Below are 14,728 nucleotides of genomic sequence, written 5' to 3'. Positions count from 1 at the left end.
TGCTCATGCATGTTTAAGCAGCTCGCTCGCTGTCGCTTGACTGCTTTTTGTCAACACTGAAACACTCTGCTCCGTCGCCCTCTAGGTCACACCGCCCTTGGCACACATTTACCAATTTAAACTTAATAGTGTCCCGCTCGGCGAGAAAATCTATTAATGAATAAACCTTTTTCACTTTACGCGATTAATGATGCCTCACCGGAAAGCACACAGCTTCCTCGCTTTACAGCACTGTTACTCAAAGCTGAGACATTGAAGTGTAAATGCCTTCACAAATCAGAAATGATAAAAAAAAAACCTTTCACTTCACCTTAATGTATTAATGCAAACTATAAATGCTTACAGTAATGAAAACAATTGATGTGAAATAAAGCTGATCCCTGTAGGATAATTGTCTTTTTAAACGTCGTCCTTCACTGGGGGGTCAGAGTGTCAAATTGTCTGTGAAGCAGGAAGCGATTGAGTCAGTGCCTTGTCCGAAGGCTCTTCTGCAGGGAGAAGTCTTATCAGATTGAGGGTTTGAGTCTGGGTGAGCAGACCGCAAGGGGACATTTTGACTCACTCCCCTGCAGCTCTGACAGTCATAAAAAGTACAAATTTTCTGATGCAGAAAAATGTGAGCCCATCTCATGTCATGCAACAGCGTTGCCCGACACCCTAGTGCCACACTTTCTCAAGCAGCTCACTTGTCCCTTGTTGTCAGCAAAGTGTTATTCGACAGAAGTCTGGCTCTACTCCTGCCTGCACTCACGGTGAAAAGAAAGATGCCTGTTGCCTCTACCACCTATTAATAGTCCATTATGTTGTAAGGTGCCTGCTGTCCCGGAGGTAAAGGTAGCCCGTCGCCATCCGAGCACCGAGGCGGTGAAGTGTACCAGTTTTCCACTCCACCACTGTCTCCCTGGCAGACCACACTGTGTGTCTGTGTCTGACCTCGAACTCTTCGTGCTTTTGTGTGCGCCTTCCCCTGGCTGACTGTCTGCACTCCTATAGTGAGAGAAGTGAAAGGGAGACAGACAAATGCGAAAACATGTTGATTAATGTGTGATAACTGTGTAGCATCTTAAACATATACTTCCTATTGCACATGTTTGTTCTTGTAATACTTATTTCAGTGTATCAAAAGTGTTGTAAGAAACACGTAGGGCCCCTTAAATCTGTGATTAAATGGGCAGACAGATTGAAAAGATGCATTTTAACCCTGGTTTATGTCACGTCAGATGTGGCCGTGCATGCATCGGGTCAGTTGTTTGATTTGCAGTGTTCAATATTTATATTTCTGATAAACCAATAGTGACTGAGTGTTAGTAAGAGGCCAGTCTCACTTTCAAGGCCCACTGTCGTCAAAGCAAATGTCTGTAGCTGAAAGAGCCAACGGGTAGCGGAGGACCATAATCGATGTTTTGACTCTGTGATCAAACTCACACGCTCAGCACCTACGCCTGTTAAATTGTAATGAGTTTTATGTTTGGGTTCAACATTGCACTTGTTATTGATTACTTCTGGTTCTGATGCTGCAAGGCAGACTGCATTTTATCCCACATCAGCCTTGTGCCTTTTTTTTGTTTTGTTTTAATCACCCAAAGAGCTTCATCGAGCCGTATCACCAGGACATGCGACACGGTCTGTTTCATCATTCTGTCACTAGACTTCTCTCATTTTAATTTCTTAATTGGCTTTTCCCCCCACAGTTTCAATGGTCTCCCCACTACTTGCTCACCTCTTGAAGTAAATCCGGCTTGTTGCTGCTGGGAAGATAACAGGACATTAAAGCTTTGAGTGATATTGGAGCTGCCGTATCAGTCTCTCATAGTAGACAAAATCTTCCAGGTTTCCCTCTCAGCCGCAGGAGATTGAGTAGATATTATCAATTTAAGTGCTAGGTGGGGGGTTTGGCACCATTTGTGTCCCTTTAGGGTGTCAGGTTATGGTGTTACTGCTGGCAGTCTCAGCCCCCGGGCGAGGGGAGGCAGGGTGGGGGAGCCTGCCAACCTTGGGCCCAGCTGCAGGGTAAAGCCTGAACCCTGTGTGAAAACCTGGCACATCAGGAGAGTGAGTGGGGCAAGAAATGTGAATGCGATCTAATCTTGTTAATGGGCTCTTCGTTGGTCTCAACACCAGGCTACTGTGTGTGCGTGCGTGTGTGTGTGTGTGTGCGTGTGTGTGTGTGTGTGCGTCTCATTTCCTCAGTCTCTCAGCAGGTCATGTCATGCTGTCCATGTACCTGTATCATTGCTTTGGTTTCTTATGTTTCCTTTTCTTTTTTCAAGCTTGGTGTGTCTCTGGCTCTCTGTCTTGTGATATTTCAGCTCCCAGCCACAACAAAACCCTGAATCTACATTCTCCTCCTCCTGGTACCCGTTTCCTCTCCCTGCCTGTGTGTCTCTGCATGCTTGTGTTATTCACTGGTTATTGTTCTGTCATTACATGCTCCAGATCGGTGGATTTGTGTTTTATGAGGATATGTGCACAGGGAACTGACAGGTAAAGCACTGCAATTCTTTCCTGGCTCAGCGCATCATGCAGGACCCTTAGCTGCCCCCACTCTCCTTCGCCCCCTCCCATAGAGCCCTAATGCCCCTGTTGTCCTTATCTCTCTTTCCCAGCTTTTGTAATTTCCTTGACTGTGTAATTTCATGGCCCTTGCATGGCCTCGTCTCCCCACAGGGCAGAAGCGATCCGCATGGATCTTGTCTTACTCATCAGCAGCACATTCAGTTTGTTGACCCACTTACAGCTAGGACTCTGCTGCCGAGCTCTGCTGGGCAAGGTGGCAAACTGGGCTTTTCAGGGTCTCTGACCGCCTGCCTCACCGCTCTGCAAGGCCCCGCTGTGGTCTCGTCTGCAAAACCGATGTGCACCAAGTGCAAGCAGAAGGTACACTGAAGTGTTGTTCTGGATTGGCATCATAACAAGACTTGACTTCAGCCAATAATAGAGGCAGTGTGAGGAAAGTCTCTGCCTGGCAGAACACAAGGATACGCTTCGAAGTCTGACCAAACAGGGCGGCACACACCTTGTCAGTGTCAGCCGAGATCGGAGCTGGTGCGGAGCTTTGTGCTGCCGAGGGACAGCTGCATGTGGCAGCGAGAGCTCGCTGACAATGGATGAATGGATGTCAGCATCCACAGACAAATCCACATGGTTGCATGGCTGCATGCTTCAAAGTGGCTGCTTCCAAGGGTATTTACAGGTAATTGTGACCGGATGGACTGAGGATATGTTTGCTTTGTCCGAAGCAGCCGCCACAGCAAGTGATTATTGCTGATTAGTTACTGCCGTTTGGCTGAAGGTGTTAATCAGCAAAATCCGCCTGTCTGTGGCCGGACTGAAACCCTACACACACTCAGCTCTCTGAGGGAGCGCGATGGTCCGTCTCTGCACTGCTGCAGCGGAGCTTCTCTAACTGGGACAGAATGCCAGACCGCCAGCTTTTCACCACAGAACTGAATGTAATGCTCTGCATGAATCTTCTCTTTGTCAGTTAATGAAATTCGTTGTAGCAATGCATTTTTTTTAACTGGAACCTTAGTTAAAATGTTGAAGGTTGCAGTCTCATTAATAAATTCCACTGTACTTGCAACAGCTCATTTTCCGATTACTGGAAGATATTGACAGTACATACATCTGTCTACACAGACCTACACTGTGCACATATGCACAAAACTCATTCAACACACTGTTGCCCTTCCTCTTTGTACAAATCCACCCTGCTGCTTTCGCTCTCTCGCCCCTGCCATCTCGCTCTCGTTTTTTTTCCCCACCACCTCTCACACTCTGTTCTCTCTTTGTCAAGGCTGTTATTCATTGTTCGTTTTTGTTCACTACACAGGCCTGGAGCCAGACAATGGCCTTGTTATCTAGACCACTGTAGCCCACTGAATGTGCAACAGTTGGTCTTAGTGGAGGCTTTACACAGAATACCCACAGTTCTGTGGGTACACCCACAACAGGGCAGGCGGGTCACACTGAGTGAATTACAAGTTCAAACTATCCCATTTTACATTATCTAATGCAGGTTTTGGCTTCATGAATGAATGTGCTTTGCGATGTTGTGTGTTCAGTCACTTAAACAGGTGCTTCCACTTCTGCTTGGCTTTCAAGATGGCTTATCACTCCTTGCCTCCCTGCTTGTGCTTATTCCATAGGAATGCCAGTTGCATTATCCCACCTACAACCTTGCTGAATGATACTAATAACTGTTATACTTATGAATAGTATATTTATAGGACATATACTGTGAGCAATAATCTTGTTGTATCTGCTTGTCTCTCTCTCTCTCTCTCTCTCTCTCTCTCTCTCTGCCTTTCTTCTACCTGATATATTGTTGCAGGACGCAGGCGGAGATGGCCCACACGTGTCGCGGGACAATAAACCTGGCCACCGCACACATCGACACGGAGGACGCCTGCAATATTGTCCTGAGCAGTGGTGGCCGCACTTACCACCTGAAGGCCAGCACAGAGGTGGAGCGGCAGAGATGGGTCACGGCACTGGAGCTGGCCAAAGCCAAAGCCATCCGCATGATGAACGATCAGTCTGGTAAGGGCAGATGAAGCAAGCAAATGATACATGAGCTGCACGACATCCCTTTTAATGTAGCAGTTCAAGCTGCGAGAACATAATCACCTTTCAATTCAAGATGTGAAAGGTCAGAATCAGACTTTAAGTAAAGGCTCGGCCGATACAGTCTGAGCAAACATACAACAGCGTGTTTACCTACTGAACTGAATTGTTAGTTCAGTTATTAGGGTCCCAGCATTGTTAAGGGTGTGTTCACTCCTGTTGCATCATGTGGAGCATGGTTCTCTGATTTTTATGTATTTGAGTTTCCTCTAGCCGCTTGTCTCCAGTGTTGCCCGGCATTTGATATTCAACACAGCTGGTGTTTCGTCTATTTAGGTTCCAGCGTGAGCCAGGAGAGGGCAGCGCTGTCTGGCCAGTCCAGTTGCAAAAGAGTATGCTAATGGTTCTGTGAGAACTGAGCTTCCATTCATCCTCCCCTTGACAACATAACACTCTCCTTTCCAAGGGGACTTATTTCTTGTATGGTTGTATGAGGTGATGCTGGTCAAAGGCTGTGGGAAAAGCCTGGGAGGACCGTTTTCTTCACATTTCACTCTGACTTCATCCCAACGCCTCCCTGCCCGAACTTTTGCAGACGGGCTTTACAGAGACTGAGACAGGCTATATATTCCTCTGGCCTCCATTTGAAAGTCAGATCACTAAATATAGACTGAGAGAGAATGTGGGAGCTTTCTACCTCCCCATTTCTAGTAAGGAGAGGAAGGTGTGTTTGTGTGTGACTGATTCCATATTTGTGTTTGTGTATGCATATTTAGAACATAGCTACATAGCTCTCTTTGTGTATTAAATGGATGTTTTGCACAACATGTTTTGCCAGAATGTGATGGACTGGCGACCTGCCCAGGTTGTTCCATTAAAAAAAGCTTTAAAAAATGTTGGATCCTACAATTCCCAATATGCAACTCAGCAGTGTCTTTCATCTGACCCTCCCTGCCACATGAATGCCCACTTCTTTTCCACTCCACCAGTTTGTAATGCAGGCTTTCTGTTATAAAAGCCCTGTGTGTTTAAAAATGCAAAAAGATGAACTCTCTAGTATTTACTGCTGTAATTACCCGCCACAATCTAGACTTTTATTTCACAAAGCAGTAAATTATTTGTTTAAGCTCTGATTCATGAAATACTTTAGGGCAAAGAAAGCACTTTGTCTTTGTATTTTTCTAATGCATCCTCTCACAGCTAATCTATCTGTGGGAGGAGGAAGTGAGAAAAGGGACACTAGAGAGTCTGTCCACAGAAAATCACATATCTGCTATTGCCGCTGCTGCTGAGAGTAATGCTGTAATATGTTGTCAGTGCTTATCAAAATCAGATTTATGGGTAACTTTACTGTCACGCTAAGACAAACATGGAGCAGTGACAGGCTACATTCATTAACCCTCCCCTCCCCTTTCCGTCTGTGGAACAAAGAGCTTCCATCGATCACCTCAGGAGAGCACAGTGTAAACTGTGGGCACATCATTATCTTAGTTATCTCTTCCTATCATTATATTTTTAGCCTTTTCCATTTATTTTAGAAGGAAGTTATACACTTAAAATCTTTACATCCAGTTGTGTACTGTAAAGTTCCTGTATTGACTTGACTCTCAAGTGACTCTTTGACTGTCAGCCTTGAGATTCTTTCTGTGACTTAATTGAGCTTTGAATTACCTGAATTTGTTATTTGTACTGTTGACACATCTGCAGCCTTTTCATATACAAGCACTCTGTTGTAAATTACCTGTCCTTCCACGAGTGCATCTTGTTGTAATCTTGTAACATAATCTCAGATTGGATTTCTAACAGTTGACTACATTTTTCACTGTAAATTTCACCGTAGTCTGAGGCATATACAAGCAGCAGGTGGCAGTGTTTCCCCTCACTTCAACATTACCTTTTTTTTAATGGTTTTTCCTGCCCTTTTTTTTGCCAGTTCTTGTGGAAGTGAGATCCTAACCCATTGAATTGCATTTCCCAATAATGGCTTGTATTCGCAAACCTGACTTGTACAACTATTTTACTGAAGCACAGGTGAACATGCCTTAAAAGTGAATTTTTGTGGAAACTCTAAATCTTGGTGGAGAAAAAAAAAAGAAGAGAATTTCATAGATGCTGGAACCACCCATCCAATCTGAGGTTTGTCTGGGTCTTAGATAAATTCAGGCAGATAAAGCTGAGGTAGGCAGGAGCAGGCAGGAGAGTAACAGCCCATGACCTTCATGAACCCAGAATACTGTAAAAGATGATGTGCACCGTGAGGTCTTACACAACAGTCCATTGTCCTGTAACCGCACCATTTGCTCATGAAGTCAATCTGATGATGAGATTTTACCGTCATGATTAAACTGATCATCACATCATCTACTCCACTCAATGATGATAGATATTTCCATTCATCTCCTTGCTTGTGTCATTGTTTTTCTCTTATCTTTTTAGCTTTTATTTTGATATCCCAGCTGCTCTTTTCGCTTTTAGAGTCACAGGTAGAGCTCTGTCCATGGTCCTGGCACAGTAGGGATATCAAAGTGGATGGCGTGAGGACAGATTACGAATGCCTCATGGTTTTTTTCCACACCACCTTCTCTCTCCTTGTCTCCTGGTCCCGGCTGTCTCTCTCTCTTTTTTTTTTTACTCCCTATGTGCTCTCGAGCATTTGCTCTTCCTATCTCTTCCAGGCTCCCTCTCACTCGCTCTCCGGTGTTCCCACCCCCTCCCGCTTTCTCCCTTCTCTTTCCCCTTTTCTCTCAGTAAACCGTTTAGTCTGCTTTTGCTTCTGCTTTGTCCAAATCTCCTCTCCTCACTCATTTCTTTTTGCTTTAAACATTGCCATTGTCCAGCAAACTCTGTGGAAAAAGATAGAAGCAGGATAAGGCAGAGTGTCTTGTAAGTATGTGACTTTTCTTCCCGTGGTGTTGTGCTCAAGAATGTGTGTGTGTTTGTGTGTATCTGGCTGACATGATTAGATGTTGTTGTGTACTTATTTTTTGATTGCATCATAAGTGTATTTGCGGTGATTTACAGTGGATATGGGGTGGATCAAGGTTTTGTATACTTTCATGCTACAGAGAGATATATACAGTAGACCGTTGCCACTGAAACTGGTAAAGCAAATTGACTTGAAATGCTGAAAACACCATTTCACCATTAGTATGATTTGCAATGTGATAAGGTGATTGAAGTATACAATGTGTGTGTTCATCACTACATATTTTGTAATTGTAGCTTCCTTCACGTCAATAGATTGATGGCTCACAAATGACTTTAATGATTTACCAGTAAAGTGAAAAAAAATGGACCCTTTTTATATTCAGTTGTATAAAATGAAGGCTGTAGCACATATTCATGCCTACGCTGTTAATCAAAGTAGAGCTCAGAATCGCATCTAAAAATATTTAAACAAATAAGCAGTGTCATAAATGACTTTTAGTTTGTGATGAAAGGCCTGGACAGTACATATTTCTATAGCTTTAATCAATCTGCACCTTCTACATTTGCATTAGGAGCCATCTTGCACGACATACTCTCTGAACTCATGGAAGGATGTTATGAATGACAGACGGCTCGCTTATCATCCTCATCAATTAGTTCTGCATCTCTCGTGAATCAAATCCCTTTCCTTGTTTGTCTCGGTTGTAAAGCGTTTGCTGGCAGAGGTCGATTTGCTGGATCAGCCCAGTGCCCACTGACAAGTGAGATGGAGACAAAGAGATCAGAGTCAGACTCACTCTTGTAACACGACAAACGCCACTGCCAGAGGAAGCCAAGCTCCTAACAGTGGCCGTGGCTGCCCCAAGGAGTCAGCCCTCATCGTGTGTTTCACGTGAATCTGTGTGAATGTAAAAGGAAATAGTTTTCCCGTGAAATCAAACCTGCTGTGTCACAGCGGATGAGATTTCTCCATGAATTGCACCCCCTCCTTGTCCATGCATACACATCGATCGTGAAGCTTCATCTGTCACTGATCAGACTTGCACGTTGGAATCTTCATTGTGTCTCTGTTGTGGTTGAGTTTCTTACAGTTTATTACATACCTCTGAAACCGATCACGCTCACTGTGAATGGTAATGGAGTGCATTTATATAGCACTATTCTCATCGACCCTAACCCACACATAATGCTTTACAGCACAGTTAACATTCACCCATTCGCACACATGGTTCTACTGTATATCTAGCCGTTTATTGGTCATTTCATTCGCATGCTGCCGGCACTGCCGTCAGAGGAAATTTGCCGTCCAGACTCTTGCCCCAGGACACTTTGGCGTGAGGAGCGGACGAGCAGGGGATTGAACCACAGAACCTCCAATTTGTGGACATCCGCCCTGTCTCTTGATCCACAGGCGCCCCAATAAAGTGGGCACACCGGTTGATGATGCCGGGTTGCTCAGGTGGGCTGCGAACACTTTGCAAAATGAGGCCAATTGAAATTGTCCTGTTTCTGCTTGGTTCGCTGTCTGTTTACCTTAAAGTTTTTTCCCTTCTGCAACTAATTATTCACGTCCTTTCTCCCCTCTCTCTTTTTCTTCTTCTTTCCTAGACTATAAGTCTAGACTATAAAAAACATCCCATCGGTGTGTGCTATCCCCTGGACATGTGTTGGCTTATGCATGTTAGAGCAGCCGCTTCCTGCCATTATGCTACAGAAGTGGTTTAAGAAGGTACAATGGATGTTTTGACCACGGCCCCCTGTTCTCTTTTGAAAGAACAATAAAGCATTTTACAGTCAACATGAAAGCGGTTTGTAAGAGACTGTAATGTTGGACACACATTTACATCTGCTGATGGTATGACAGCTGATTGTGTGTGTGTGTGTGTGTGTGTGTGTGTGTGTGTGTGTGTGTGTGTGTGTGTGTCTGTGTCTGTGTGTGTGTGTGTGTGTGTGTGTGTGTGTGTGAGCTAGATAAATATTTGAATATTGTGCTTGTATTACACCATTGTTCACTCAGTCTAATGAATCTATAAGGGATGTCAATCGTGACTCCATACAGTCAGTGGACAGTTTTACTGAAGCACTGTATTGTTACAGAACACTACATTACTGGTAATATTGTGCCTCGAGTGTTCACAATAACCGGCTATATGCGACGTGAAAATAGAATTCATTAATAACCTCACATTGTGTCCCAGCTGACACACATTTTAGTCCCCGTCATTTTCTGCTTCATTAGCAGCGGGGAGAAGTTGGGAAATTGAGAACGCTGATACAGGCGGGTCATTACACTATAAATTAATTGAACATTGTGCAAAGCGGTCAGCTAGGACAATAGTGGTTCAGTGCTCGGGCCCTGTTTTCAATTTTCCTCCCTTTTCATCCGCTTAGTGGATTCCTGTGTTGTGGCACCTCCTCTTTTTCTCCCTGGTCAGGTGAGAGTGTTTGTGCCAACTTCTGGTCTTTTCTTCACAGTCAGCCAACAGTGTTTTTCTCACAGTAATAAAATCTCACACTGTGGCTTTCATATCGTTTTGTTTAAGGCTGTTGGAGGCCCAGTTCTGTGTTAACAGTATGAATTGAAGCTTGTCTTTCTGGCGTGCTGTGAGAAATGAAGTTTTCTTCTCAGCCTTTGTTTGTTGTCTGGTCTTACAGACTCTCTTTATCTGATTGTGAAAATGTTTTTTAAAGTATCAGAAAAGACGTGGGAGGGTAGAACATTGTGTTATTATTTTACATAATTGAATTTCATTGTGTTTGTGTTGTTTTCACAACATGCTTTGCTTTACTTTAGATCAGGGTTGGAAAGCAGTCTGCTTTCGGTGGCATCACTCACCCGTCTACCTCTCTCTGTGTCTCCATGGCTGCTGGCATCTTTTCGTATAAAGAAATCTCTCAATCAAGGAAGTCAAAGCAGTTTACACGGTTTTAATCAAACACATTTGACAGGTACATGGTATGTCAGACATTATGTTGTCATGGCACTTGTTCTGTGAAGTAGATTGTCCGTCTAAATAGAGACTCTTAATTTGCATGTGAATGAGAAAAGTTATTTTTCACTACCATAACCTTCTACATGCTTTAAGGGAACCTATTATGCTCATTGCCAGCTCTATATTCCTTTATACTGGGAATCCACTAAACTAGTACCTTCGCATGATTCACAGTTACTGTAAAAACAAATTCCTGATTGATCTCAAACTGCCAGTTATTCAGACCCTCAGCAAAGCTTCACGTTTAAACAGGCGCTGTCAGCTCAGGCCTCCTTGAGAGGACTCCGTAAAAAGCCCACTTTTGATTCTGATTCTTCTGATTGGCTGCACCTCCTCATCCTCTTACCAGTGAGGAGGTTCTGAAAGCAAACTGTGAAAGTTACCAGTGACTAGCCCAAAATGCCATCGAGAAAACAAGAATTGACAGCATGAACACCCGCAGCAACAAAGACAGCAGGACATCTCTGTTTGGTAAATATGACCTTTTATTTTGTAACATAATGGTGAATTTCGTCTTTCGATTTAAAAAAAATATAAATGCCTCTATTGATGGTTGTAGATGTGGCAAATGCACTACATTTATGACTGAAGTGGAAGATGTTTGCTGTCAGGAAATACAAAAGCTAATGTTATTTAGTGGAGTATATTAAATACCTATAATGCTACTCTAGTAGACTAGTTTGGGAGAACAACTGTGTTTGAAGTGAGTTATCATTTAAAAAAAGTGTTCAGAGCAGTTTGATACCTGAGCTTTTGTCCCAGGGAAGATTTTTTTGTCATAGGTTTACCTTTTTATTTGAAATGCAATAAAATATGTGGCAGAATATAAGTAAAAGTATAGTTCCCTTATAAAGACACATCTCTCAGACGTATTTACAGTACCTACACCAAACAGCTACCTTGCAAAGATGATACCTGAAGTTGAATGTATCCATCAGTCATGACTAAGATGATGAGATGATTCATTGCCCCAGTGTGTTGAGAGTCAGCTGATATTCACGCCGGTGCGTGGGACAGTCACCTGAAGTGTTGTGTCTGTTTGTGATTACTAAATCATCAGGTTGATGCATGGTCCCCTCACTATAGGAGAGGACAGGCTGATGCAGGAAGCGGTCACTCTTAACTCTTACATTTTGTGGTTGATCAATCATCTTCCATCCCCTGGAGAAGTGGGTCTTCATCACCACAGGAGGGGTCCATTAGGATACCTCATCTTCAGCTTGAATGTCACTGTAGGCGATGTTTGTCTTTCTGGTTCTTCTGTGCATGTGGTCTATTGCCTCAGTGCTACATCACACTGTTCAGCATACTGTGGTCTTTTGACAAGGATCAATAATATTCAAATGGCTACAGTTGTATAGGAAATGACACAGACTAATTATTTAAATGGTCTCAAAGTTAGGACGTGGGGGGGTGGACCTGAAAGCTGAGTGGTTACAGTGAATACCACATCACCTGAGAAGTGAGGCCTCTGTGCCATTACTCTTTTGCCTGACCATTCACTGCATGTCTTACTCTATTCTCTCTTTTCCTGTATTTACTGTCTGACTTCCTTATCCCTATTAGTTAAAGTTGTTTTTATTTCGTTTTTTCCCCCACAAATAAAACTTTGATTTATATCACCTGGCCAATCACCTCAAATATCTTACTAAATGGCTCAATACCCCAAATCAGCAACAATACATTTATCAAACCTTTTATTTTTCAGCCAGATCATCAAGCAACTGTTTTTTTTCAAAACATTGCCAGAACTTAAAACCTGTCCTCTTGGTGGAAAGCACTTGAAATCACCAACTCTCCGGCTGAACCTTTCCCTGGCTCACCAATTTGGAAAAAAACAAGACTTTTCCATCAATAAAAACCCTAACATTAAATATGACTTACTGGAACCTCAAATATTACACAACTTGACTGTCTCATTTAGGGGAGTTCCCTTGTTATTTTCTACCCAGTGATCAGATCTGAAAAGCTTCCTGAATGTGTTGTGGGTGTGTTCACACCTGAGAGCACCTTCCTGGTTGCTTTGTGTAAGATGCAGCAACAACAAGACATCACCATTTTTCCCCCTTCTTACACCCACCCAAACATGATATATTAGGACAATAAACAGGCAGAACAAGTCACTTATGCGCCGCTGATGTCTGCTTAAACAACTTATACTTGTAGCTGAGATATGATGTATTTTAGAGATGATAAAATGAGCAGATGTGTCACACAAAGCCTGATGTTTTTCACCTTTCTCTTTGTATGATTGTACTTACTGTAGTCAAGAAAAATAATAATGAATGTCAAGTATGAAGTTAAAAGGTTTCATGCTTCACTGCGTCGTCAAACATGCTCCAGGGCATTTAGGCAACGTTATTTATTAAAAGTCCAACAATCTGTCTGTGTCAGCACTTCTCTCACCTTGCAGTGGCCGTCCTCTGTGTCCTGTTATTTTAATTGAACAGAATCACTGCGACAGGGATATTACAATTGACTTACTTTATGTTATATTGAATTAACGTTTGCAATCAAGGGGTAGCTCAGTATATTGTTGCCCAACTATTGTTTATTTTATCTGTGTACTCGTGGAAGAAGGAAATGGTGCCGCGTGATGAAACACTCACAGCCTGTGCTTTCACTGAAGTCACAGTTCAGGGATAATCATACTGTAGCATCATTGATAAATTCGGTTTGGCGTTTTCAGTGTTAAACTGGTCTGTGATTAGGAAAAGGATATTCATGTAGAATGTTGCATCCATGGTGTCCTGGCAAACTAAAAAACATTTATTACTTATTATTTACACCGTAAAGAATATGTGCTCATGGTATGTCAATGTTCATCATATTAAATTAAAAATCAAAAATAAAATGACACTCAGTAGAGCACATACCCCGCCAAGGCCCTACAGTGCCCCTAAATTGAATCAGTCTGCACCAAATTGTATGTATTCATTGATATCAGTCCCCTAAATATGGCAGATTTTTTTTAAATCAAGGTCCATGCATTATTCCCTGGAAAATTGGTGAAAGTGTCAAATCAGTGCTCTATCTCACAAAGTTAAAGAAAGTGAAAAAAAAATCCTGAATCCACCCCTTGTCCAGCAATAAATTATATTCTGAACAATTGTCCAGTCCTACCTATAGTTGCTGTGAGCCTGTGACATCATCCTTGAGAGGAGGAGCCATGGCTTCAGGTTGCCAAGGTGACCTTGAGTCACAGGACAGTGTGATAAGTAACAATAACGTCTCCTGTGTGAAGAAGTAAAGCTTGTTATTGTAGCCCAGGCCTGACTGCAGCATGAGCTGTGCGACAGTGTCCCTCACCTCTCTGTGGGAGGTCGGATCTGAAATGATCTGTCAGTCGCTGGTGATCACTATCGAGAGAGACTCTGACAGAGGACGACAGAGGAGGGAGACGTCAATCAGTAGCAGAGGATATAAAAATGACCTTTTGTCTGGTGGCACCACTATGGATTAATATATCCTAACTTAATCTGAAAATGTTCTCATCCGTCATGTCGCCTCATGGTGTCATTTCTGAAGAAACATGCTCTTGATTTAAAACCCTCTCTGACATTTAAATTGTCATGAAATATTAAATTTTTGCCATTAAGCTATGAAAGCATCAGATGGGAGGAAACGGAGAGGAAGCAGTGCATTACAGTGTTAGTTGTGTAGACGACCGCCGGCTGCTGAGTCGTATCTCCTCTCTGCTTCACTCACTCACTCACTCACTCACTCACTCCGTCCCCAATCTGCACTGCACTGAGAAAAGCATGTTGAGGGGAATTGTAAATGTGCCGAGCGTTGTGAATGTGTGTATGAGTGTGTGTGTTTCTGGGAGAAAGAGAAGCAATGCAGGAGAGGAGAGGAATTACAAGAGGGAGCACCTGCATTGCTCCCCACATACATTGTATGGGAGTGCTGTAAGTGTGTGAGTATGCATGTCTGTGTGTGCACACTGCATTGCTGAACAGAGAAAGTCGCAGCCTCAGCCGCCCCCCCCCTCGCTGGGATTATGTAGCAGCCCGGGCCAGCGTTGCGTTTCAGGGAGCGTGGAGTGGGATCAGGCCCGCAGAGAGTGGGATGAAGGGCGGGAGCTGCTGGGATCCGGGGAAGGTGCGCTCCCTCTGCAACTCGGGCTGCCTGAGTAAACTCAACCAGGGTCAGTACAGCGATGGCGAAAGCTGCAGCACAGGAGCGCGGAGCTGCCCGATCCTATCCGTCTGTCCAATGACGAAACCCTCCTCATCGTG

At 43.5% G+C, this 14,728-nt stretch overlaps 1 protein-coding gene across 3 annotated transcripts in view; it reads left to right on the top strand.

Moving 5' to 3' along the window:
* The window catches only part of osbp2b (oxysterol binding protein 2b), a 41,964-nt gene that overhangs the window by 2,469 nt on the left and 24,767 nt on the right, over positions 1-14,728 (top strand). For 2 of the 3 annotated variants that reach the window (XM_035639490.2, XM_047329287.1), the window contains exon 2: positions 4,334-4,542. In XM_035639490.2, coding sequence (XP_035495383.2) covers positions 4,334-4,542 — 209 coding nt within the window. Of the gene's footprint in view, positions 1-4,333; positions 4,543-7,234; positions 7,450-14,728 lie in introns of those variants that run through there. The other variant, XM_047329288.1, reaches the window with a different exon arrangement.

This window comes from Scophthalmus maximus, chromosome 19 (genome assembly GCF_022379125.1).
Source record: "Scophthalmus maximus strain ysfricsl-2021 chromosome 19, ASM2237912v1, whole genome shotgun sequence".
Lineage (NCBI taxonomy): Eukaryota > Metazoa > Chordata > Actinopteri > Pleuronectiformes > Scophthalmidae > Scophthalmus > Scophthalmus maximus.
This window is presented reverse-complemented; position numbering and strand designations above follow the sequence as displayed.